The following is a 27,534-nucleotide window of genomic DNA, read 5'->3' as shown; positions in this document are numbered from 1 at the left end:
CCATGATGTGCACAGAGCCAGGTTGGGAGAAGATGGGGAGTTGTACCTTGACTTGAAAGAATTAATTCTAGTCCCAACCTCCCTCTACCTTCCTGGTACTCAGATCCCCCACTTTCCTACTATATGCAATCATGGAAGACTAGGAGAGTAAAACAGAGAGAAAGGGCAAAGTTTCCTGAGGAAAGAAAAAGCTGTAGAGATATTGCCTAGAGAATTGTTTTTAAGCACAGTAAATCTATACATAGGATGAAAGGTGGCAAAGACCTCAGAAGTCACCAGGCTCAATTCCTTCACTTTATAGATGAGAAAATACCTCCAAAGGTCATAGGGTAATAAATCTAGGTCTGGGACTTTTGAAGCCATCAGGTATAATCCAATCCTCATGTTATATATGGAAGAAACTGAGGCTGTCAGAGGGAAAATGACTTTGCAAGATCATTTAGTAGCAGATCCAGCAGCTCAATCTAGGTCCATTAACTCAGTTAGGTGTCATGGAGAATAGAGTGATAGTCCTGGAGTCAGGAAGACCTGGCTTCAAATCTGATCTCAGACTCTTCCTAACTGTATAACCCTGGGTGAGTCAATTAACCTGATTCTCTCAGTTTTCTCACCTGAAAAAAATGGGGTTAATAATAGTGCCTGTCTCACAATGGTTGCTATGAGGAATAGGTGACATATTTGTAAAATGCTTAGCTGGAATACAGCAAGCATTTTAGAAATGTTTGTTCCCTTCCCTCCACATCCAGAACTCTTTGGCACTGCCTAAGCCCTTTTCCCACTGCCCTTGGGGTGGGGCAAAGTAGGGGGGAAACACTTTTCTTCTTGATGGATGAAAGGAGATAGAGAAGTGAAAGGACACTCCTCAGGTGACTCCAAAAACAAGAAAGAATAAGGAAGACAGTCCAGAAGCTTGGGTCCAGCCTCCTAGCTCCTCACCATCCTTCAGCCTGGTCCTCATCTGCCCCCAGATCTGGGGCCTTTCTGGGCAGTCCAGGACTATGCCCTCCACTCTGGCCAAATACCTTAAGTGTCTTTAGGAAACAAACTCTGGGCAAGAGGAAAACCGAGAATGGGCAGGCAGTCATGAGAAGTAGAAGACAAAGAAAGTGAAGGAGAAAAAGAGAAGAGGAGGGAAAGTGTTTTTATTAGGAAGGGGACCTTTCTTTCTCATTCTTTTTTTTTTTAGGTTTTTGCAAGGCAAATGGGGTTAAGTGGCTTGCCCAAGGCCACACAGCTAGGTAATTATGAAGTGTCTGAGACCGGATTTGAACCCCAAGTACTCCTGACTCCAAGGCCAGTGCTTTATCCACTACACCACCTAGCCGCCCCTCTTTCTCATTCTTTAGAATGAAAGCCTTTTCCAACATATGGGCAAGAAGACAAAACATGATGTCTCTTGACAGACAGAAGGGCAGTTATTTTCTCAAGGAACATAAATCCTTTATAAACCTAAAAGGCTGGAGGACTGAAGCGTTACAGATGAAGAGAGACCCTGGGCCACTGTCCTAGAATAGTGACAGATTAAAGCAGAGTTATAACCATGTCAACAATGTCTCCTGCTCTAAGTCACAGACTTATGGGTTCCTCAATTTAAAACTGTAAGGAACTGCAGAAGCATCCAATTCAATCCTCTCCTTTTTACAGATGAGAAAACTGAGGCAGAGCTGGAATCCAGACACTAGCTCCCTTGGGCAAAATCCAACCTGGCTTATCTGCTCCAGCATAGATAAGGCAGAGAACCGGGACCCAGTATCACCAGAATGGGTGCTGTGGAGTGTCCTGGGCAACTGAAATTGTCCAGAGATTTTTAAACCCTTCCCCAAATTGTCCAAATAATGCTTTGAAATTCTTCACTTATTAAGATAATTGAGGAAGGAAAGGGAAATGGAACTGATGGGAATGGAAGAATAAAGATTGGAACTGTTGATGGCCAGGGACTCATTAAGATCATAGCTCCAGGGTCAGAAGGGCCCTGAGAGGCTTAGATCTCTACTTGGTCCAAGAGGAAACCAAAACTCAGAGAGATTAAGAGATTTGTCATCAGAGTAAGAGAAGGAAAGACCCTCAGAAGTCCTGGAGACTAACCTTTTCACCTTACAGCTGAGGTAGCCCATAGTGGTTAAGGGAGGGAGGCACATAAACCTAGCCTAGCCTAGCCCCATCATTTTACAGATAAAGAAGCTGAGGTCATGGAGGTAAAGTACCTTTCCCAAGGTCACACATCTAATAAATGCCAAAAGCAGAATTTGAAACCAGATTCTAATTTCAGGGTCAGTGGATTCCTGGTAGATTCTAATTGTCTCCATTGTACTTTAACATTCTTCAGATAGCAGGAGAAGGGCATGCAATGCAAAGCAAGGAAACATTAGGACCAAAAGAGTTTTCCCTCAAACCCTAGAGAACATTCAGAGACAGCCTTGACCTGTATCAGAAAATTTGTATTTGTGTTTGGGGGAGGGAGAAGCAATGTATGAACAGGAGGAAAAGGAGAATGCTGGAGAACGTGGGGGGGGGGGAGTTTGAGGAGCTGTATATTAGGGAGGGCTTATTCCACCCCTCCCCTCCCCAGGGACTCCATAGGAAGAGTGGAGGTGTCTTAGTGAGAGACAAGGACAAAAGTTCCTGGCAACTAAGTTGGGGAGGTCCAGATCCCAAACTATGGTGGAGGATTCCTCCCTCTCCCAGGAGGCAAGGTCCCCAGGACTTAATGAGGGAGGTAGTCTTAGAAAATGAGGACCATTCCATATTCCTGTATGACAGAGCCAACAGTTAGGAGCAGCAGCCCTATGCGGAGTCTAAAGCAGACTTCCCAGCTCTCCTCTCCTCTTTTCCTCTCCTCTCCTCTCTTCTCTCTCCTTCCTTTCTCTACTTCTCTCCAGCTCTCTGTCTCTCTCTCCCTCTCTCTTTCAATCTGTCTCTACCTCTCCTTCTTCCCATCTCTGTCTCTCCCTGATGCATCTGTCCATGAGACATTTCACCTCTGGTGTCCCTCCAGTCCCATTACCCTAATTATCATAGCCTTCCATGAGTTTCTCCTTTCTAAAAACAGACACAGAGACTCTCAGGGTGAAGGCTCCTCCGAGGCCATCTAAGGCAGCCCAAGCCTGAGTGAGTCTCCTCTAATACACAATGGCCATTTGCATGATGATTTTCAAAGAGGGGGAAGCCACGGCCTCCAGAGGCAGACAGTCAGATTTGCTTAAACTGGACTTGGGAGTCCCTCTCCCCCAGTCCTCTCTCTGGCCAATTGTCTCAGAATGATCAGGCTAATGTGAAAAGAAGGGGACTGGAAGTGAGCAGGGTTGCTCCATCAGAGGCAGAGTCCTTAGAGATGTGCTTGCAATATCAAGGCCTCCATACTCTTAACCAAAGGCAAGGTCTGTCCTGGGATTATGACACGAGCAGTCTTCTGGGACATGATGCATCCCAGAAGTAGGACTAGGAAGAATCAAACCAGGCTTTCTGGCATGGTGCTGACATCTGATGGAGAGAAGCTCACTACAACCTTGTAACAGTTCGGTTCTTCACCACATCTTCTGCTTTGCCCCATCTTCCCAGTGCAACCCACCCAAGCCATCATCTCTAGGACCCCATTGAAATGACAACTTTCCCTCCCAACCCTGAAAAGAGCAAGAGCTGGGAATGCCTCCCCGATCTCATCAAAATTAGAATGGAAAAACAGGGAAGTCCAGGGACCCGAGTTCAGATTCCAGCTCTGCTCCCATCTTTGCGACATAGATAAGTCACTTATCTTCCCTCATCTGTAAAATGGGGGAGTTGGATCTCTGAGTTCTCTTCTAGTTTTAAAATTCTGGTCCCAAGGTAGACTGTTCTCTATGCTGCAGTCAACTCAATGGTTTTTGTCCTTGAGAAAAAATTCCAAGTTATGGTTCTGTTACAGGTCCCTCCTACCACCCCTCCCTCCCTAAACTTGAGGGTTCCTAACCCTGGAGCCTACCCCTTACTCCTTTTCTCCCATGCTCCCTTCATATGCCCTCTCCACTCCCTCCTCATTCTCCTCTCCCCTCCCACATCTATTCCCATGCCCAGGTCCCCCATCTCTCTTCTTTCCCATGCCCACCTCCCCCATCCCTCCTCTTTCTCACACTTACTCCCCTCCCACGCCCTCTTCCCAGGCACACTTCTCCCCATCCCTCTTCCTTCTCCCACTCACTTGCTCCTGTGATGCTTACTTTCCCAAGATCACCTTCCTTCTCATTCATGCCTTCCTCCATCCTGCCTTCCCCTGCACATTCTTCCCAGGTCTCCTCAGCTCATAATCTCTTTCCCAAGGACTATCTCTCATCTCCCACCACCTTGTAGTCCCCTGCTCCCTCTTTCCTTCCCCCCATCCTCACAAAGGCAAGGTACACATATTCTTTTGCCTCTTTCCTCACTTCTAGAAGCAATTTGGGGGAAGTAATAGCTGAACTTTTCACTTTGAGCTTTGAGGGCTGTGGACCCTTGGGAGGGGAAAAAAACCTGCTGATTCCTCTTTCATAGTCAACTTTAAAGATAGTTCATTGTAAAGCATCCTTTACCACAGCGACCCATCATAACTTCAGCAAAAACAAAATGCAGTTTCCTGAATGTCAACACACATCTACCCAGGAGAGAGGTTCTTGTACTAGTTATGAGTATAGAATGCTCCTGAGAAAGGGTTCTGACCCATTGGAGCAGGAATCATTTGTGCTTCTCTGAGTACTGAGCAAAGATCCCAAAGCACCCTTTGGGTGGCAATTACCACTGAACCCCTGTAAAGGCAGAGGGATTTTTCACACTCCATTGGGAGAATTTAGAAACCAGAAAGGGTAAGAGAGATTCCTAGTCCTCAAGTAAATCTATGGCATAATGGGGCATGAGTGTTCCACCAACTAGCTCAGAGCTAGGGTACAGTCCTTTCTCTGAAGGGTAAGTCTCTCCTTGATAGGTGTCATTGTGCTTGTATTTGTGTATGTGTGTGTGTGTGTGTGTGTGTGACACTGTGTTACAGTTCCCCACCACCAAAAGAGACTTGGAGGCCATACAACAGGTTCTCAGCATTAGGAGGGAGCCCACTTGGCGTCTTGTAAAATAGCACCCCTGCCTTCTACAAGCCTACTGGTCATTTCCTTTAACCTGAGCCTAGATGGGTGGGCCAAAACCCTTGCTCCTGGTCCCCGGCTCATTTGCTAACTGTGAAGCTCGGGGATTGAAGCTTCAATCCTTGAGGCTGAACCATCTGGGCAGATTCCATAGAGCCATGCCTCTCCTCCAAGAACCCATGAACCTCTCATTGCTGCCAAGACAGATTGACTGGCATTCTCTAATCCTCTCCCTCAGCAGTAGAAGCCCTGAGGCATGGCTGAAAACTTCTGTTCATTCACTCTAGTTGAAGCCTGATGGGAACACAATGGTTGTTATGAAATCACCAGATCAGTTCTTCTCTTTTCCCTTTTTACTCAGTACCTCTCATTGGGAGCTTTAGAGATTAAGAAAAGTCCTTCTGGGGGTAGCTGGGTTGCACAGTGGATAGAGCACTGGCCCTGGAGTCAGGAGGACCTGAGTTCAAATCCAGCCTCAGACACTTAATAATGACCTAGCTGTGTGACCTTAGGCACATCACTTAACCCCATTGCCTTGTGAAAACCAAAAAAGAAAAAAAGAAAAGATTTAGAACTGGCAGGGACCGATCCTTTACCTTTCTAAATAAGAATACTGAGAGTTCTGGATCCCTCAGAATAAGTGACTCAACCAGGATTCTCTTTGACTCTCAGTCCAGAATTCATTTCACATAGTAGCATCTTCAGAACAGAAACATGTCTGTTAATCAAAAACCCTCTTAGGATCTTTGATCCCTTATTCAGGGTGCTAGTGGAGGATTCCATAAGTGCCCAGAGCCTTTTTCTGGGTATTGGTGGTTTCTCCTTTTGCATTTTATGGTTAATCACTGTTTCTTCTCCATTTCAATCAAGTGGCTCTTTGTCTCCCATAATCTCCCCAACTCCCTCAGAAAATATGAGAAAATTCTCTCAGGAGCCTTCTTAGAAGACTGGCCCAACACCTTCCCCAGCCAATCCAGAAGTCCGAAACAAAGAAGAATGTTTTATTGACTGATGTGGTTGGCAGGAGGGTTTGAGTGGTATGTGTGTGTATATGTGTGTGTTGTGTGTGTGTGTGTGTGTTTAGAGAAGCGTCAAGGAGGGAAGTCCTGCTGCCACAGGGAGATAATTCATAAGGAGATAAAGGTCTAGGGATGGAAAGAGGGATCAAACTCTGGCTGAGTTTCATTTACAGTATTTACAGACAGGTCCAATGGGACACCCACCCCACCCACCACCAGACTGGGAGGGCATCTCCTCCCCAAGTTGGCCAGTCCTCAGAGAGATGTCTCCCACATGATACATTTGAATTTAGGAAGGGGCATGTCATTTAGGGATGAGTATCAGTCTAGGGAAATGAATCCCAAATGATTTCTGTCTCCCCCTACACCATGCGTGTTTGACCAGAAGAGACCAAGTGTCTGGGGGACTACTGGAGAAGCTTCTGGCCCATTCCTTTCGCAGCCTGTATCAGACCTGTGACAGGCCCGGCTGCTGGCATCTGTCAGGGGAAGGATCCATGAGAAGAATACCTCATAGAACTCTTTGCTTTTCAAAGAACTTTCACTTCAACAGAAAGAATAAGGTCAATGAAGAGCCCAAGGGTCCAATCAAAAGTGTCCCTCAGCCCATGCCTATGAAATAAGGAATAAGGGGAGCCCAAGGAGATGAAGAGAGGAGAAAAATAGCACACCTCTCCTCCCTGACCCTCTCCAGGAAAAGACAGGGTAGGAGAGAGAGAGATGGGGAAGTCATTGGGAGGAGGATCCGCATCAGGGGAAGGAGGTGGGAGTGGAGTGAATGTGTCTGCAGAGTACACCATTATGCAAGATAGCATCACAATGAGTACAAAGCCAAGGGGAAGTCAAATCTAGACCCCTCCCACCCCACACCTGCCAAGGACCCATCTTTCCACAACCTCTTGCCTTCCCCTTCCCATCATCTCTCCTTTAATGGGGAGAAAGCCACAGTCCACAGTGTCTTTTTCTCTAAATATGTCTCTTTTTTTAAAAAAATGGGATGGTTTCCTTTCTCCAGGACTCCTGTCTCGTATTAAGGAGTCTTGGGGGACAGCTGGGCCTTCCCCAAGGTCATTGTGTCTTTCATGTTTCATTAAATTAACCACACAGGGAGTTGAAATGTTGGACTTGTGGTTATTTTTTCATGTAATAAATAAAGATTCCTTTGTGTGACTTCCTGGGGCCTGTCCCAGCCCGAATCCTCCTGCTGGCCATACGGTCACTCCCGCTGTCCCCATGGTAACTACAGGTGGTCAAAGGCTGAAGCGGTGGTGGGAGGTGCGTTCGCCCTTGAGGTGGAACTGTAATAATATGGGGAACCTGGACAAGTTAAAAGAAATAACAATACTGCTGGTCAGAAGAGAGAATTGTACCAGAGCCTTCCCTGCATCTGCTGACCTTTAAGACAGCTGAAGTTAAACATTTACCCCCCTCCTATCTGATCATCAAAGATTAACTCCTCTCTCCTCTTATTTCTTCTTCTTCCCAGGCCTAACCACTGAGTTGCTGGTAAGGGTGGGAATGTCTTTCTTTTTTTCTTCTTTGTTTTTCTTTTTCTTTTTAGAGAACTTTGACTTTCTACACTCTCCTCTGAGGAAAGACCACATCTGAAATTCAGAAGAACTAATAGAAAAATGGTGAACACACATCTGGATGATATTGCTTGGGCAGTGGTCATCAAGGGCCTTGAAGACAAGGCCCTAACTAGACAATAGTAGGGCAAGAATAAGGGTTGAATTTATAGGACATTTCTTCGAGGATCCAGCTGACTGCTAATATGGACAGCCCTGAGAATAACAGTGGAAATTTCCCTGATGAGCCATCAGGTTAAGATGGGGCAACTTCTAGACTATCAGAGCTGGGAGAGATTTTTAGGTTGAACTCTGTCATTTTGCAGATGAGGAAACTGAAGTCCAGATGGAGTGAATGAGTTGGAACTTGAACCCATGCCTTCTGACTCCCAAGTCCAGTGTTCTCACCATGTTATTTTCCCTCTTTCTGTTTCTCTCAACACCCACACCTCTCTTTCTTGACTACCTAATCCACTATTTGTCCCCAAATCTTTAAACTGAACATTAGAAACAAGAGGAATTGTGGAAACTGATCAATGACTTTTTCAATCCTGGTGCTTTCTACAACTCCCAGAATCCTAGTAATAGCTGGGAATTGTGGGAAGGGATGGAAAGAAGCAGAGGGGACAGATTTAGCCAGGATCTACTCTTCTACCTGAGATGGCTAAGGCACCAAAGCCTTGGGGGTTCCGATAAAGAACAATCTCCATTAGTAAACCATTGATGGAAGGGCTTCAAGATAAGATGTCTTCACCTATTGCATCACCCCAAGGCCTAGACCCCAGGGACAGTGTAACAGTGAAGCCTTCCTTCATCCCACACAACTAATCCCATCACTCCTGGGTTCTGCTGCCAGCAGAAGCAGACAGAAGATCTGGAATATTCTCCTCCATTTCAACAGACAATGTCTTCTCCTGGCGCCCAATGAACTTTAAGACCAAAGGCTAGGAAAGGAGGAAAGTAAGAGAGGAACCCATGAATGACTTGGCAGATATAAAATTATTCAGACATGGGTGCTCTCCTCCTTTACTATATGTGCATTTTTTTTATTTTCATAGGTATTTTGTACATACTAAGGATAGGAATAGAGGGAAGGTATGTGACTTCCTTGGTGTAGAGAACTGCTGGATGAAGATACTCCCTCTTCTGACAGCAGATCTCCATTTTCTCTTCAACTTAGAGTCTTAGAGAATTGACTAAGGCAACAAGGAAGGACTTGACTGACCCAGGACCACTAGGTGTCACAGTAGATAGTGAAGCAAACCTAAGTCAAGAAGATCTGAGTTCAAATCCAATCTCAGACACTTCCTAGCTGTGTGATCCTGGGCAAGCCTTAGTTTCCTCATCTGTAACATGGAGGTAATGATGGAACCTAATTCCCTGAGCTGTTGAGAGGATCAAATGCGATAATCATTGTAAAGTGCATAACAGTCGGAATCATTATCATTATTATGATTAAATCAGGTTGCCTAAAAATACATGGATATATGCATATACATATGCAAATATAAAAGTGGATATGAACTTATATAAATTGCATATATTTTATATACTATATGACAGTATATATATACTTTATAAACTAACACAAAGTATATAAATACACATATATATGCATATAATATGAATGTGATACACATGTGCATGTATATTACATGTGTGGATATAGAAGTGGATGACTACTTATTTGTAGACTTATTGTCTTCCTCAATGGAAAGGAAGTTCTTGGAGGGTTGATGCTAAGAGCTGGTTCATCATGATCCCTATATCCCTAGCATCTCTCTCAGAGCTCAACACGTAATAGCTATTATTAGAAACTTATTGGTTGACTAATGGATGCTGCTTCAGGGGAGGGACTCTGACTCCTTCCCTTCATATCATTGGGTGTCTTGAGTCTAGCTCATGCCAGGAGGGAAAACCCAATGACAGTCAATCTGACCCCTTCCCTAACTCTCCCCTCTCTGCTCAACCATCCCTACATACTGCCCTCCCTGCCCTAGGACAGGAGCCCTGGTTGGTTGGCCCCGGAGAAGGACACTTACTCAGCAGGCTGGAGTTGGGGAAGCGCCAGGCCTCGCTGTAGGAGGAGTAGGGGGAATGACCATAGGCATTTCCAGAGTAGTCGCTTCCTGCTGGCATAAGACAGAAGAAGAAAGGCCTGTGAGGCATCTAGCTTGGGTGGGGCAGAGGGTGAAAGTAAGGGTGGCTGAGTCCCAAGGAACAGGACAAGAATTCAAAACAGATATGGAGTCTGGGTTCAAATCCCATCTCAGATGCTTTCTAGCTGCGTGACCTTGGACAAGTCATTTGACCTCTGTTTCCTTGTCTGTAAAATGAAGGGACTAGATTCAATGACCTTTCTAGTCCTAATTCTGAGATTCTATGAGCAGAGGGAGCAGAGATGACTGGAAGCTCCCTCTGGGAAGCTTGGGGGGGGGGGGGCAAAGGAAGAAAGAGGTATCAGCCACCTAAATGGAACTTCAGTTTCCTCAGCCATAAGATAAAATCACGTCTAAAATCACTCCAGAGGAGGCTCTCCATCCTCTTTCCAAATTTAAAGTTGGTTTTTTTTTAATTCAGTCCCAGAAGTGGTTTTTCTCAAAGGAGATGCAATCTAAATTTGGGGATGAAATGACAAAGGTTGAGGCTTGATTATGAGTGGAAGGAATGGGAGAAGTCAAAAAATTTTAGAGCTGGAAGAGACAGATAATAAATGATCTTGTCCAGTCCATTCTGGTCCCATTCCCCTTTTACAGATGAGAGAATGGAGCTCAGAGTAAAAGGCAAGACCAGAATCCAGGACCCTGGAATCTCAGTCCTATAGGAATTTCATATATATATATATACATATATATATACATATATATATATGTATATATATATGTATGTGTGTGTGTGTGTGTATGTATATATATATATATAATCAAATTTTATATTATATATATATATTAAATATATAAATTTAAAGCTAAGAAGAGAGCATGGTCTACCTTCCTTATACAAATGAAGAAACTGAAGTTCAGAGGTATCAAGGGACTTGCTCAGGTTCACTCAGCAACTAATAAATGTCTTCATTAGAATTTGAAACCAGGTCTTCCAGACTCCAAGTTTGTCATTCCATCCACTACATCTTTCCCCAAGGCAGGAGGAAGAACTTTTAGACTAAACCCTTGGAAGTTCTGGCATGCCTTGGAATGGTTGTCCCAGATTTCATCAATGAAGGTGTACCTCAGTGAAAGCAGACTCAATATAGGAGAATTTCATAGATTTGGAAAAGACATTGGAAGTCATTCCATCTAACAGATGAGGAACCTGAGGCCCAGAAGGACCATAGAGACATCTAGGACCACCCCATGGTTTTACAGATGAGGAAACTGAGGTCTGCATGGCTGAGATTTCAGTTCTAGACCTCTCCCCAAGTCTTTAATTCATCAGAAATTCAGGAAGAGGAGGTAAAGGCAGAAGAGATGCATGGCATCAGAACTAGAAGATATATTAGAAAAGTCATTTAATACAATCTCCACTTATTTTACAGATGAAGAAACTGAGGCACAGGAAAGTTAAGTGATTTGCCAAAGATAAAATAAGGGAAAGCAGTGCAGCAGGCACCCAAAGCAATGGCCTTGGCCCTCACCCAGTTGTTGGCTTCATTCACATGGTGCCAAGGTAAATAATGGCCTTTTCACCAAATGCTTTGAGTTGGGGAGAGGGAGGAGAAGTTGGATTTCCTTGACTTGTGGAACTTCCATTGCACATGATCCTTCCATTAATGGAGGTCAACAGCTTGCTTGTAATATGTAGCCTTATGAAATTGCTCAGGACTCTAGAGTAGCACCATGGAGAGAGCACTACTTCTGGAATCTGAGACCCTCAGTTGAAAGCCTACAGGTAATGCTTGGTATGACCTTGGACCTCAGTTTACTCTTCTGTTAAGTAGGATGAAAGGACAAAAGAACTGCCTCTGAGTTCCCTCCTAGTCCTAATTCTGTAAAGTCAAATGACTTAAATAAAGTCATGAGCGATATATGTCAGAAGAAGGACCTGAATCTGGTTCTGTTGACAAGGCCAGTGCTCTAGTACCTATTTTGTTCTCACTCTCAAGCAGAACTGGATGGGCATTCAAGGCTCCTAGGTGGTATAGTGAATACCTTGGGTCTCAAACTTTTCCCAGCTGGGTGACCCTGGACAAGTCCCTTTACCGATGTTTGCCTCAGTTTCCTTAACTGTAAAATGGAGATAATCATATCTCCTACCTCAAAGAGTTGTGAAGATCAAAGTAAAGTGTTCAATACAATGCCTAGTACCATAGTAGGAGCTTTAAAATGCCTGTCCCCTCTCCCTGCCTCAGGGAATGCCTTTCTGTGAAAAAATCTGAACTAGGAATTCAATTGAATTATTTGGAGGAAGGATGGACCCAATTATGTTGTAGCTCAAGTCTGTGTTTTCTAGAAGGATCCTTGAAACCACATTTAGGTGTGATTTAATTTCCCACAGTTGGCTATGTGAGTAAAGCAGAAAGAAGGCTGAACTGAATCAAAGGTCCTGAGTTCAAGTCTTGGCTTTATCTCTTGTTGCTGTGTGATCTTGGGCAATTCACTGAATCCCTCTGAGTCTTATCAGGACATGATGGGGTTGACCTCGATGACCTCAAAGGTCCCTTCTAGCTAGAACTTTGCACCAATGGACTTGTCAGGAGCTCATCCATCTGCCAGATGACATCTAGATAGGCCACACCCAGAATGATGTGGACACACACAGAGCACCTCTGAGAGTTAGGACTGCTTCTGTCTTTGTCCTGGTAAACCCAGCTCCTAGTAGTGCCTAGAATACAGTTGGCACTTAATGAATGCTTACTGATTGTTCTCTTTGTTTTTTTAAACTCTTGTACCTGTAGTTAAGGCTCCTTGGAGATATTATGCAAACAGGTCAGGAATGGACTTTTCCCTTATGGGTTCAAGGTTGGACCCTTGACTCCCCAGTACCCTAGCCAATAACTCACCTACTTAGCCCCAGGTGCCCCCCACCTTTCCCCCTTGGCCAGGCCTGAAGAGTGATTCATAATTAAGAGAAAAACACTAGGCTTCCACCTCCTCCTCTTCCTTCTCCAAGCAAGCTGCAGAGGAGTGGGGGAGTGAGAAGCAGGGGGGCCACCGGAGCCCTGGATTGTGGAGAGGCCCCATTATCCACACTCTTAAAAAAATAACCGAATCTTTTCCTTTTTTATCTTGACCAATCTCATTTCACGCTCCAAGAGAGGAAGGGAGGGAGGGAGGGAGGGAGGGAGGCCTGGGCCAGGACGAAGAGAGGAGTCAGTGTTCTGTATTTGCAACGGTGCATTAACCACATCGCCACGGTAACGGGCAGCAACAAGTGCCAGCTCAGCAGGTTCCCAGGGACAGCGCAGCCTCCTTCCCTCCCTCCCTGCCTGCCTCCTCCCTTCTCTCTCTCTCTCTCTCTCTCTCTCTCTCTGTGTGTGTGTGTCTGTCTGTCTCTCTCTGTCTCTCTGTCTCATTGTCTCTGTGTGTCTGTGTGTGTGTGTGTGTGTATGTGTGTGTCTCTTTCTCTGTCTCTCTGTCTCTCCTGTTCTTTCTGGCTCTCTCATTCTCTCTGTGCCTTTCTTTCTCCCTGTCTCTGTCTCCATTTTTCTATGTGTCTCTGTTTTTTCTCTCTCTTCACTTCACTCCTTCCTCCCTTCTTCTCTCTCTTCTCTCCTCACTCTTTCTGTCTCTATGCTTTTGTCTCTCTGTTTCTTTTTATCTCTCTTTTCAATCTTTTTCTCTTTGTTTTCTCCTCTCTCTCCTCTATCTTTCTCTCTGTGTATGTCTCTTCCTCTTTGTCTCTATCTCTCTCACTCTTTCTCTCCTTCCTCTCTCCTCTCTCCCCTCTCTTCTTTCTTCTCTCTGTCTCTATTTCTCTATTTCTATCTGTATGTCTCTCTCTCTCTACCTCTCTGTCTCTGACTCATTTCACTCACTCACTCCTTTCTTTTCTCTGCCTGTCAGTCTCACTCTTTTTCTTTTTCTCAGTCTCTTTCTCTTCTCTCTCCTTTTCTGTCTCTCTTTTATGTCTTTCTCTATTTCTATTTCTCTATCTCTATATCTGTGCATGTCTCTAACTCTCTCTCTTCTTTCTCTCTATCTCTTTATCTCTGTAAATGTCTCTTCCTCTCTCTGCCTGTCACTCTCTTTCTCACTTCTTTCTCTCTCCTCTCTTCTTTCTCTATCTCTATTTCTCCATCTCTACTTCTGTGTCTCTCTATCTCACTTTCTCTCTCATACTCTTTTCTTTCTTTCTCTCTGTCTCTCCTCTCTGCCTCTCTCTGTCTCTGTCTCACTCTTTTTCTCTTTCTCTCTTTGTCTCTCTCTATTTCTCCTCTCTCTTTCTCTTCTTTCTCTCTCTTTATTTCTATTTCTCCATCTCTTGTATATCTCTCTTTCCTTCTGCCTCTGTCTCACTGTTTCTCTTTTCTCTTTTTCTTCCTCTATTTGTCTCTCAGACTCTCTCTTTCTTCCCTTTCTCTGTTTATCTCTCTCTCTCTCTCTCTCTCTCTCTCTCTCTCTCTCTCTCTCTCTCTCTCTCTCTCTCTCTCTCTCTCTCCCCCGGACCTGCCTCAGCATAGGGCACCAAGGGCACACAGCCAGCAAAAAATTAACTCTTGTCTGGTGAGGAAAAAGAGTGAGGGAGGAGTAAGTTAATGAGCAATGGTTTGGGGGGGGGGGGGCAGGAGATTCAACACTGTGTATAAAGCAGATGCAGTCTCAGGAGACCTCTCTCTCTCTCTCTCTCTCTCTCTCTCTCTCTCTCTCTCTCTCTCTCTCTCTCTCTTTCTTTATCTCCCTCCCTTCCTCCTCTTCCTCCTCTCTACCTCCTTCTCTCCTCTTTTCCTCTCCACATAAAGCACTTTCATTTCCCCCACCCCATCTCTAGAGGCAGAGGGACACTTTTCAGTCTGCCAGATGCCCATCTAATTCTAATATATTCCATAGTATAACATTTTCCTTGTATTTTCAAATATAAATATATGTATATTCTCAAATATATATACACACATATATGTGCATAAATATATATATATATACACATATATATGTATATATTGTATATATTCTCCAGGTGACTAAAATAGAAACCAGAGAGCTCTCTCCAGCACTTCTCTCTGACAGAGTGCCCTGGGGTGGGGGTGGGGGTGGGGGGGACAGTGAGGCCAGCCAGGCATTCCCTTCCAGTGTCTAGTCCTCAGACAAGAAGCACAGGGTAGAAGGAGAGAAGAGAGACCTGCCATCACTCTCCTCATACCTCCAGACTCCAAAATAGGTGGTGATCACCATTGACCTTGAGGGACACCCAGTTGCTCAGGAGACAGGATGAAGGTACTTTTTAAAGGTCGTATATTAAAATCTATAAGGGACTTTGGTGCTCATCTAGTCATAGCAATATAGATCTCAAACCAGAACATGCTTATTCTACAGGTAAGTAAACTGTGGTCCAAAAAGTTTAAGTAAGTCCCAGAAGTAGCCCTTAGGAGAGCTGAGATTTATGTAATCATAGTTTCAGAGCTAAAATGGACTTTAAAGATCCTAGGATCATCATAGGATTATAGCTTTAAGCCAAAGAGGATCTCACAGGTCATTTATTCATTCAATCATAGATTTACAGCTGGAAGGGACTTAGAAGTCAGAGAATGCCTCTATTTTGCAGATATGGAAATTGAGACCCAGAGAGATAAAATAACCTGCCTAAGGTCACACAGATCATAAATGGCAGAACCAGGAGTCAAATGAATGTCCTCTAATTGAAAATCCATCTTTCGTCCTAGCATGCCTTGCTGATCTGAGTCCCCCCATGCACTCCCAGCTCTAAATTCAAGATTCCTCCACTGCACCAAGACTGGCCTTAATAATGAGAGCTTGTGCAGATCAGGAAAGATTGCAAGTCAGCTCTTGTGAGATGCCAGGGAGCTGGGAGCTAGAGATAGGACAACCCAGCTCCCTTTATGATGCCAGATCCTAATTTGGAGTTGGGCATAAACTTGGAAAGGGCAAAATAGAGCACAAAGAGCTAAAACTGCCTGAAGAGGAAAAGCAGCTTGTCTTCCAAAGGAGACAAATTCTGGGACTGCCTTATAGTGCTCTTTGCTAACTCAGAGCCCAGGAACCATTTCTCCACTTCCAACCATCATCTACTCATGGTAGGGTCCCCTCCCTCATAGCCCTAGAGCCCTGATTCCCAGTCATTCTCCCTACCTGCCACCATGCCGGCAATGGCAGAAGAGGCATAACTGCCCTGGCCACTGGTGGGGATGTGGGGTGGATATCCAGGCAGTGTGGGTCCCACCATCTCCCGTCCTGGGGGGAAAAAAGGAAGCCACCATCAGCAAAAGATTCAACTTTTGTCATCTCCTCCTCTGGAGAAGTCCAGAGTCTCTTCTGTGGGTCAAATGTCCCTCACCCCTTTCTCTTCTCCAAATTCCACTTAAGATGCTTCCTCCATGAAACCCACTCTGACTGCTACAACCACCACTGAGGTCTCTCTTCTCTGAACTGGTCCAGTTCATAAAGTCTACAATCATCATTTAGTAACTGCTTTCACACTGTTCTCTAATAACATCTTGAACACTGGTTTAATTTCACCAAGGAGATGGTAAACTTCAGGAGGGTAGAAGCTTCTCTCTCTAGTCTTCATAATTTCTAGTATGATGCCAAGGATACAGATGACCCTCAATTAATCAACAAATATTTATGAAGCAATGTCTATTTGCCAGTCACTGTATTAAGTTAAAGGAATACAAAGACAAAAAATGAAGAAGCCTTGGGAAGTGACAGGGTGATATAGATTGCTTCACTTGTTGGGTTTCCCAATACATACCTATCACAGAGCCTGCTATATAGAATACACATTGATTGTTGATTGATCCAAGGATATAAGATCCAAGGATATAAAAACAAAATGATTAGGAATGGAGGGACACAAAATGAAAGGTTTCATGAAGAGAGAAATACTTAAGCTGAATTTTGAAGGAAATGAGGGATTCTAAGAAGCAAAGAAAAGGAGTGAGGGAATTCCAGGCAATTTAATGACCCTAAACTCATACACTCCCAAGTTTCTAGACTGAGCTGTGGGTCCCTTGGAATAGGCAGAAGCAGACAGTGACTTGGTGAGGTAAGAGTAGACCTCAGCATCTGGGTGGTAACACCGGTCTGCTGGTTCACCACCCTCCATCATGGGGATTTTGGAATTTACACACAGCCAGGAATGGCTCACTTAATCCTGTGCCCCAATGAAACTATGAATTGGATCCCAAAAAACGTACATCTGTTTCTGAATCATTGGAAATAATAACTAATTGGAACGTGCTTTATAAACTTTAAAGACAATAGAAAGTGAGAATTGTATTATCATCAATATCATCATCATCATTTTTTATTATTTTAGAGATTTTTAATAGCAACTATTGGCCTTCACAAAAAGATACAGAATTGGCCACTGTCCCTGGGTTCATGTATCATAAAGCTTGCTTAAAAATAGTAAACAAGTCTCTACATATATATATATATATATATGTATGTATATTGCTTACAATCCATCCCAATTTCCAAACTCTCCCTCCTTTCCCAGTCCCCTGATAATCCCTCCCACTGGTCTCCCTTACCCAGGTCCTCCTCTCCTACCTCTAATTTACTGGCATCAATATGAGTTCAGTAATGCCACCCAAGTGTTCTTCATCTTCTCCAAGGATGATCATCTTTTCCTGTTCTAAATCCTACCAGGTCCCCGAGTTCTTCCAACACTCAAACTTCCTTTGCCCATCCCCTGAGCAGTAGCCACATCAATAGCAGACCTGGCCCTTAACTTTTCTTCCCACCATTTGACTCTTAGGACACCATGGGAAAACATTCCCTCTGTGGGTGACTAATCATACAAGGTACTGCCCACTCAACTGATACTCCCTATGAAAGCTGTTAAATTGTTTTTCCTCCCTTTCCCTAATCTGAATTCTTCCCAAAGACCATTCTCCTGCCCTATAGCTAGGTCCTATGTTGTATTAGTGTATGATGTGAACTGAAATAAGACAGCCTATGTTTACAAAGCACATTTGCCAAAGTCTTCCTCCTCTCAAGAAAGCACAAAAAGTGCAAAAAAAAAACCTTCCAAAAAGAAAATTGCATCTACCAATGCATATTGGCATTTCCTCAGTTTTCTCAGCTCTAAAACGAGGGTGCTGAACTATGAAGGCCAAGCCAGTGTATTATATTGAGTGCTGGATGTGGAGAGAAAAAGACCTGAGTTCAAATTCCATCTCAGATACTTGCCATCCGTGTGACCTTGGATAAGTTTCTTCTCTGGGTCTGTTTCCTCAACTGTAAAATTGAGAGGTTGGATTCAATGAACTCTAGGGTCCCTTCCAACTCTAAGTCTATAATCTCATGATCCAAAGGAAACCTGATCCCATCTATGAATTAGCAGATCTATCCTAGGAAATGACCTGAGGCTGAACCATGACTGGTCCAAGGGCTCAAAGCTAGTCAACATTAGAGGTAGTATTTGAACCTAGGTCCTTCTAACCCCAAGCACCCATCTTAGACTCTCCATCAGACTGTTTTGATTAGTATTACTCCCATTTTACAGCAAAAGACAGTGAGGCTTAGGAAGTTTGTGATTTTTTTCACAGTCACCTAGGTAGGAGGCGTCCTAGGTGGGGTTTCCACCTAAGTGTTCTGATTTCAAGTCCAGAATTCTTTCAATTCTATCATGCTGATGAGGGATGGTTAGGAGATAGATCTTTAAGAGCCAGGACACCATCCCTGAGTCGACTACACACTACCCTGCCCCCCTCTCAAACCCCAAGAAATAGTATTTTTGTGGGGGCTCTGGCACAGACTCATGATGCCCCTTAATAGCTCTAAGGCTCAATCTCCTCTCTCAGAAGAAGATGAAGGTCCTACCCTGCCTCACCCTTGATCTCATGTCTTCCTCATTTGTGAAAAAGCATTAAACAGATTGTTATTGCTGCTGTTTATTTGTTGTACATGGACCTCCCTCTCCATCTCAGCCAAATTCAAATTCAGGGAATTGTGCTGCAAGGTAGACCTTGCTTGGAACAATGTGAAGTCATTTTCCTGAAAATACTGCCTGGAAATTGGGTTCTTGTAACCCAAATCTGATTATGAATGCATTATTTGGCCTGCAAGTGTAGATCTCTGGATGGCAGATTTTGCTTGCAACAGAGGCAATCTAACATCAAAACTGGACCCAATCAGGCAAAACCCAAGTAGTTCTTTAGGTAGGCTCCTATTCACAGAACACAATGGGTCTGATGGAAAGAAAGCAGAACTGGAAACTCTGCCAAGAAAGAGTTTAGGTCAGGGCAGTGAAAAGAATTAGACTTGGAGTCAGAGGCTCCCAGTTCTGTCATTTATTAGTTATGGGTAACTCCAAGTCTCAGTTTCCTCCTCTGTAAAACTTAAATTAGAATGCTGGCACTACTTTCCTTACCTCACAGAATTGTTGTGAGGAAAATACATTGTAAACCCTCAAGTGCTATGTTATCATGTTACTACTACCCACCTCATTTGATAGTTTTGAGGAGGAAAAAGAAATAATGTAAATTAAATTTATCTGGTAAACTATAATACAAATATAATTAGTTTTGTTTTGTTTGTGGGCTGAATCTATGATTTCTTTGGGTTAAAGAATTGCCATCTTGTAAAGTTCATCTAACAAAATACACCGGTATCTGCTCTGCAAGGATTAGTCTTTTGTATTTTTATTTTTGCAAGGCAATGGGGTTAAGTGACTTGCCCAAGGTCACACAGCGAGGTAATTATTAAGTATCTAAGGCCAGACTTGATCTCAGGTCTTCCTGATTCCAGGGCCAGAATGCTATCCTCTGTGCCACCTATCGGCCCCAAGGTATAATCTTAAGAGAGTTGTCTGGGTCATTAGGAAGGGAAGTGATAAACCCAGGCTCATACAGTCAATCCAAGTTAGAGACTGGACTTGACCCCAGGTCTTCAAGACTCCAAGGTTGTCTCTATCTGCTAGACCACACTGCCTTTAAATGTAAAGTACTATCATCATTATCATCATTGTTATTATTATTATGGTGTGTTTTGAGAAAAATAGATAACATGCCCCAAATATAAATAAATATCATCATTTTGACTGGAAAACTCAGATATTTTTCCCAAATAAATTGTAAAGCTAAACATAGACATTCTTTTGGCTACAGCACTAAAAGGAAGGAACAGAAGAGAATTATTAATGAGACAAGAAAGGGTACAAGTATGTGTGACAGGGAGTAGGAGGTGGCTGCAGGGTTAGGTAATGGGAGAAAGAGCTGACTTAGGGAAATCATTGAACAAGGCTTCAGGAGACCTGACTTCCTAAACCTAGATCTTCCGTTTTGCTCACTTTTGGAAGAGAGATTGACCCTGGACCTCAGTTTCCTCAACTGCAACATGCCTGGGATGGGATGAGATGAGATGAGATGATTCCTAAAGTCCTCTCCAACCCTGAGGTTTTTTTAATTCGGTCACCTCCCTCGATCTTACACCCTTCATTAACTTTCATGCCCTCTTTTCTCATTGTTCACTTCATAGGCATCCTTGCCAACCACTGCCCCACCTCTATCTAACCTAGTCTAACTGAAGTGCTCACGATTTCAGTCTTCATCCCCCCCCCCCTTCAGGTCATAATGGTGTTCCATCCATTCAGTGGACACTTCAGGACAGTAGGTTCTTTGGAGAAAATCAATTCATTAGTTTTACTTCCTTGCAGACTAGGGGCCTCACTCTCTTTCTCCCCTGTTTCCTTTCTCCCCACCCAGCTTAGAGGTCTCTCAATCAAAGCATCATCTCCTGCCTCTTCTCTGACCCTCTCTTTCATTCTTCCCCAGGAGTCATTAGAGACACAATTTTCAGCCTTACCCTTTCATTTCTCTTGGCCTTTCCAGTGCTTTTGAGCATCCTCTCATTATTTTTCTTTATGCAATAATAAAAATACTAACTTTTTATGTTATAAGTTATAAGTGCTTCATATAGGTTATCTCATTGTATCCTTACAAGAATGTTGGAAGGTAGATACTACTATTATGCCCATTTTACAAGTGGAGAAACTGAGGTAGAGAGTGGTTCAATGGTGTTGTCAAAGGCCTGAAATAGAAGTAGAATTCACTTCTTCCTCATTCTGAGTCCCATATCTACCACCATACCACCTGGCTGCCTCTCATTGGAGCATTATCACGCCCCTTAGTGGCATTCCCTCCTATAACAAACTCATTCATAATCTCACATAGACTAGATTGAAAGCTGGAAGGTGCTTCAGAGATTATTCCTATTCTCTCACTTTACAGTTGAAGAAACTGAGGTTCAGAGAGAGATTAGGTCACTTGCCCAGTCATTAAAGAAGCAGCAGACTCAGGGTTTAACTAGGTCCTATGACTCCAAATCCAAGGTAAGAACTTTCAACTTTGGACAAATAAAAAAGACAGCAGGGATTTGAAATCAGGAAGACCAAGGTCCAAATTCTTTTTCTCTGAGCTCAGTTTTTTTTTTTCCACTGTGACATGGGGATAATAATGCTTGTTATATTTACTTCACGGTGTTGTTGTGAAACTCACATAAACTCATAAGCAAATCTTAAAGATGTTCCTAAATGCCAGTTATTATCACTGGGGCCTCTTAACTTCATAAACTGTTAGGAGCTAGGAGATCGCTGTCCATAGGGATCATCAGAGTCCAATCCATAACTGAATAGGAAACATTTTTGCAAAAATCCTGAGGGACAGCTTCTCAGCAAGGGGAAGTGTCCCCCTTTGCAGTGGATAGAGCATTGGTCCTGGAATCAGGAGGATCTGAGTTCAAATATGGCCTTAGACACTTGATACTTATTACCTGTATGATCTTGGGAAAGTCAGTTAACCCTATTGCTTCACCTTCCGCACCCCAAAAACAGAAGAATCCCAACAACTGTCCCTTCACTTAAAAACTTCCAGAGGTGAGAAACTCACTATTTCTCAAAGCAACCCATTCCCTTTTGGGGACAGCTCTGAGGGCTACAAAGTTTTGCTTTGTGTTAAACAGAAATCTGCCTCTGCATAATAATCTTGTTTTGAACTTTGTGGTTATTAAATATAGCAATTGTATCTCCTTTGTCTCTTCCTTTTTCCAGGCTAACCATTCCCAGTTTGCTCCCAGAATGACATCATCACTCCGGTGCTCTCCCCATTTGGTGCTCTCCCTAGGGTGCTTTCCATCTTATTAATGTCTTTTTTGTTAATGTTTAACCCATTAGTTATTAATTAGGCATTAGTTCTTTTGGAAAACTGGACTTCATGAAGCCAAAAGGAGAAGACGGAACTAGGATAAATCAAGGGTGCATCATTTTTGGGGGGAAAAAAAGATTGAAATTGGCAAGGTCCAGAATCAAGTTCTCCAAGGAGTTGCACCTATGTCTAGGGGAACAGATTTGAATGTGAGGAATAGAAATGCTAACTCTTCTAAAAGAGGGTTTTGTCTGAAGACCTGGGTTCAAATTCAGCCTATGATGTTCACAATCTGGGTAACTTTGGGCAAATCAAATGTCTCTAGACTTTAGTTTCCCTCTTTGTAAAATTTGGGAGATGGATTTAGTGGTTTCTGAGATTTCTTCAAAATATAGGATTCTATGAGAGTCCTTTAACTTCCACAGTGAAAGTATTGTTGTATTTGATTCTTGTCCCTTGGTTCTATGGTTGGGTTACTCCTTGTTCAGGTGATTCCACAATGGTCACTAGGTATGATTTAAAATAACATCCATACAACTGGCAAAGTATAGATGCCTACATGCCTGGGCTTCCTTTAAGTGGGTCAATTTACCCCATCTCCTGGTTTTATCTGTTCTCTTTTGTCTGGCTTTTATCTGGCTTTTCATCATAGTCATCAGGTCAATCGATCAAAAAACATCAAATATGAGTGCTGAGTCTAAAGTCAGGAAGACTCATCTTCCTTTTCAAATCTGACCTTAGACATCAAAGGTGTCTAAGACACTTGTGTGACCCTGAACAAGTTACTTAACCAAGTTTGCCTCAGTTTCCTCATCTGTAAAATGAGTTGGAAAAGGAAATGGCAACCCATTCCAATATCTTTTTCAAGAAAACCCCAAATGGAGACACAAAGAGTCAGACTTGATTGAAAACTGATTGAACAAAAACAAATTTCCCACTTTATATCAGTCACTATTTAAGAACTGGAGATACAAAAAGGAGAAAAAAATATAGTTTCTGATCTCAAGGCGGTTATATTCTAATAAATCAAGTCTTTGTACCTGATAAACTTCTTGAGTTAGTAATTACATAATATTTTTTTAGAACACAAGTCTTATCAAGTACAAAGGATATTTGCTCTTTTGTCATTAATGGAAACCTCCCTGATTATGCTTTGAAGAAAACTAGGGATTCCCAACAAACCTGAGGAGGGAAAGCATTCCAGACATGGGGTAGCCTGTGCATAGAAGGTAAGAGATGGAATAGTGCATATGGAGAGCTTCAAACAAGCCAGTTTGCCTGAAATAGAGTGTGCATAAAGAAGAGTGATGTAGAATTATTCTTTAATGATTGGATGAAGCCAGATGGTGAAATGCTCCTAATGCCAAATAAAGGGGTTCTTCTTTTATCCTGGGGTAATAGGGAGCCTATGAAGCTTCTTGAGCAGAAGACTGATGTGCTCATACTGAGTTTGGGAGATATCAGTCTGGCAGCAATGTAATGATTGGATTGGAAGAGGTTGAGACTGAAAGCAAGAAAATAAATTATGAGTCTGTTGCAATAGTTCAAGGGGGAGGAAATGAGGGTCTTTAACTAAGATGGCAGTTGGGTAAATAGAGAAGATTGGATGGATTTCTTTTTAACAGTTATCCCTTCATCTAAGTTTTTGTGTGGGTAACTATTCCATAGTATGTTTTAGACTGGTTTTTTTGTCCATATTTTAAATGAGTTTTATGTTTTTATATATTGGTTCATAAAAATCTATTTCTTGTCTATTTCCCTTCTCATAAGAATGTAGCCCATTTACATTTAATGTCACAATGGCTTGATTTACTTCCTGTTCCTCTATCTTTAAATATCTACCTCCAGACTATACTCTGGACCTCTTCTACCATGACCCAACTCTTCTGAAGTCCCAGGCACTCCAGCCTTATAATTCACCTAGAGGAAGCACCTTTCCTATCCTTTTCCCTTCCCTCTTATCCCCCATTCTTGGATTGCTCCTCTCAGAACTTCCACTGAAGTAGGGAGTTCAGACTAAGCATTCCTTATTCTCCAGGGTACACTCTGAAATTCCTCTACCATGCTCACATCTCGTACCCTTCTCTTTCTCCAATTCCATTAGAATGCTAGCTTCTTAAGGGCAGAGACTTTCTTTCGACTTGTATTTGTGTTCCCAATGCTCACCACATAGTAAGCTCTTAATAAATGCCAGTTGACTGACAATGAAATATTTAATCTACACGTGAGAGTTGCTGCAATAAATATTTAAGGCCTTGCTAAAGGCCAAACTGGAGAAATGGGGACAAAAACTTGTCCTCACAGAGTTTACATTCTACTAGAATGTTATCTAGCTATCTAATCCAAGAAACTCAATTTAGAAACACAAATAGGATCCACTGCTTTCTATTCATATCTTTGTATATTTCCTTCAAGTTGGGGCCCCTCTATAAAGACAGGAGTTCTATTTTGGGGCATAGAAAAAGAGGATTTGTTCCCCAATCCTTTTTATCATGTAACAGCAAAATCATTTCTCATCTTTCCTTCCTGATCAGTCTCATATAGAATCTTTCCATCAAAGATCTGGAGCTGGAAGTGACTTTGGAGGTCATTTAGTCTAACTCATCCATTTTACAAATAGGGAAACTGAGACCCAGAGCAGGTGACTTGCCCAAGGTCACATAGGCAATAAGTAGAAGTGGCAGGATTTGAACTCAAGACCTTTGAGGTAGACTTCTGCACTATACATAACTCTATAATTATACTATATAGTATACTAAATTATACTATATATTATACTAAATTTATAGATATTAAAAGTAATTTGTTTTGTTTTCCCAGCTAAAAGTCTTCATATCCTCCCATATTTATCATAACTGTGTGTATGTGCATGGAGATATATATAAATACAAAGATATCTATAAATTTCTAATTCATTCACAGGATATTTAGAGCAAGATGAGACTATATGTTGCGTATGTCTATTTTATATATATATATATATATGTATATATATACATATATATGTCTGTATGTATAAACGTGTCTGTGGGTCTATATATGTGTGTATATGTTGTAGGAATATATTGGGTATATGGGTGTGCAAATATGTCATCTGCCAGCTCTCCCCTCTGGAAGGAGTCAACAGACATAGAGTCAATTTGTGATTCCTGGAGGGTAGCCAAGTTCAACCAAGTCTACTCACTACCTACTGCCTGAAATAATAAGGAGGTAGCCATCCACCAGGGAGCAGTCAAGGGGTTGTGATAGATTTAAACACTTTCCTTTGCCCCCTTTGATAGATGTCCTCTAAGCACAGGAACTTACTAAGAGAGTGAAAAATCTGTTTGACAAGATAACATTTGACAGAAATGAAGGAAAAAGGGATGAGAATGCCACTGGGCAGTCTGCCCTACCAGCCAGCTCTTTTGGTTGGCAGTGTCTCCCTCACACTTCTTCTGCCAGCTTACCTCAGAGCCCCCATTTCTCTGCAATTAATGTTTATATCTCCTCTAAGGACATCAGACTGTTTCCTGAATATCTCTCAGTTCTGAGGGAGGGAAATGTTTTAATGTGCCACCTCAGACCCTGTGTTGTTAATAGTTCTTAAGGTACCTCCATACCTTTCTCTCTCTTCCAATCATTGGTATCCCAGACCTCCTGGAAAAAGTCTTTTCTGACCCATTCCCCAATGCCCCAGTCTTTCAGTTAGGGCTGCCACTGTTGGAAAATTAATCTCCAGCAATGGGAAGCGTCCCCCTTTGCAGAAGTATTTGCATTTTAAAGGAAACTTTTAAAGACAAAGAAATGAATTTATAATGGTGGATTGAAGGCACTAGGGAGTCTGGAAGTATTTTAAGTTGAGTTTGGACAACTATTAGTCACAGATGTTGTAAAAGGGATTACATCAGATTTGTAATTGAGAGTTCTAGACTTAAACTCCCTTCAATTTATTATATAAATAGCATATATACATGTAAACTTTGTACATATATATGCATATGTGTGTGTGTATCTGTGTGTGTAAATAGACCTTGGTTAAGTCCAACATCTCTAGGTCTCAAGACAAGCTAGATGATCCTGGAGTCAGAACCAGAGTTCAAATATAACCTCAGTCATTTACTGGCAAATCACCCACCATCTGTGCCTCAGTTTCTTCAATTACAAAATGGGGATAATATAACTATCTTTCAGGGTATATCTGTATCTATTGAATATGTTGTATATATATGTGTGTTATATTTTAATATTTGTTATATGCTTACAACAGCTCCTGAGCCATAATAGGAGCTTTAGAAATACTTAATACCTCCTCCCTCCCCATTTTTCTCATGTGGAAAAAGAAACAGTAAGGCTAGATCAGGACTTGCTAACTTTTTTTTGTCCTGGACTCCTCTGGGAGGATGATGAAGTCTCTGGGTCCCTTCTCAGACTTTTGTTGTGAAATATATAAACTAAAATACATAAGATTACAACAGATGCCAATTGTGATAACAGATAGTCATCAAAGAAAAATTTCAAACAAATTCAAGTTAAGAAACATTGAAATGAGACCTTTAAGACCTTTTCTGTTCTATATTCTATGATCTTGTCACTTTTAAGAGCTTTCTGATTCTATGATTTTTTTCTAATTTTTTTTTTCTCTCAGGAGGCCTATCCAATAAATAGTCTATCCTCCTTAAAAGGAGAAACAATCACAACTGAGAAGATAATCCCAGAATTCTCTTCTGCCACTCACTGTCAGTATTTGAAGGAAATCTATTTCCCGATTGGCAGTTCTTACCCTCTTGTGGCTGATCGCTTGGCTTGGCGCAATGCTCTCCTGGTTTGTACTATTATATATGCAGAATCATCTGCCCATTGGACCGTATCCTGTTCTTTATCAGAAGGACACTTCTCTACTCCCCTTTCCAGTAGCCCCTTCCTTCCAAACTTCCCAAGGTTGGATTCTCTCTCAGATTCTCTGCCTTGTCTGATCTAGACTAAATTGGCCCTCTACGGACTCCATCCACTTTTTCAGAGACCCTCTTTACATCTGCTATCCTGCTTCACACTCAACCAGGTTTCCTTCACATCTATTCCCCAAAGCCTTCTTATATTCAGTACGGCATCAGGAAGAGAAAGACTTTTCCAGTTGCCAAGGCAATAAACAAGAAAGGCACCAGGGACAGATGTTCATCCTGAGACTATTTGGAAAAACATGATTTACAGTGTCAACAACTGTGAGCTTACCCAGCTGTTTATGCTGTTGGGTTGTCTGCAAAGATTCTTCTCTCATGGAGGACTGAAATGGGGCCAGCCCTGTACAGTGGCTAGAAATCTGGGCCCAAACCATCCCCTATTCTTCCTCTTTGCCCTCTGTTCTACCATTAATGGATTGTCTTTCAAATTAAAACTGTATTCCTGCTTCCCCTAAATTACTTTTATATAATTTACATTTACCTATAAGTATACCTGGCAGCTAGGTGACCCAGAAGCTAGAGCACTGGACCTGGAGTTAGGAAGACTCATCTTCCTGAGTTCAAATCGGGTCTCAGGGATTTACTAGCTTTGGACAAGTCACTTAATCCTGTTTGCCTCAGTTTCCTCATCTAAACTACTCAAGTGTCTATGACAAGGAA

The 27,534-nt window shown here is 42.5% G+C and overlaps 1 protein-coding gene across 4 annotated transcripts in view; it reads right to left on the bottom strand.

Moving 5' to 3' along the window:
* Positions 1–7,260: 7,260 nt before the first annotated feature.
* The window catches only part of PAX8 (paired box 8), a 79,055-nt gene continuing 58,781 nt past the window's right edge, over positions 7,261–27,534 (bottom strand). For 2 of the 4 annotated variants that reach the window (XM_074198042.1, XM_074198050.1), the window contains exons 9-11: positions 15,915–16,016; positions 9,714–9,803; positions 7,261–7,420 (exon numbers count right to left, since the gene is read on the bottom strand). In XM_074198042.1, coding sequence (XP_074054143.1) covers positions 7,344–7,420; positions 9,714–9,803; positions 15,915–16,016 — 269 coding nt within the window. In that variant the 3' untranslated portion in view covers positions 7,261–7,343. The remainder of the gene's footprint in view (positions 7,421–9,713; positions 9,804–15,914; positions 16,017–27,534) is intronic. The other 2 variants (XM_074198057.1, XM_074198068.1) reach the window with 1 other exon arrangement.

This window comes from Macrotis lagotis, chromosome 1, assembly GCF_037893015.1.
Source record: "Macrotis lagotis isolate mMagLag1 chromosome 1, bilby.v1.9.chrom.fasta, whole genome shotgun sequence".
Classification (NCBI taxonomy): domain Eukaryota; kingdom Metazoa; phylum Chordata; class Mammalia; order Peramelemorphia; family Peramelidae; genus Macrotis; species Macrotis lagotis.
The sequence above is the reverse complement of the archived record's forward strand: the minus strand, read 5'-3'. Positions and strand labels throughout refer to the sequence as shown.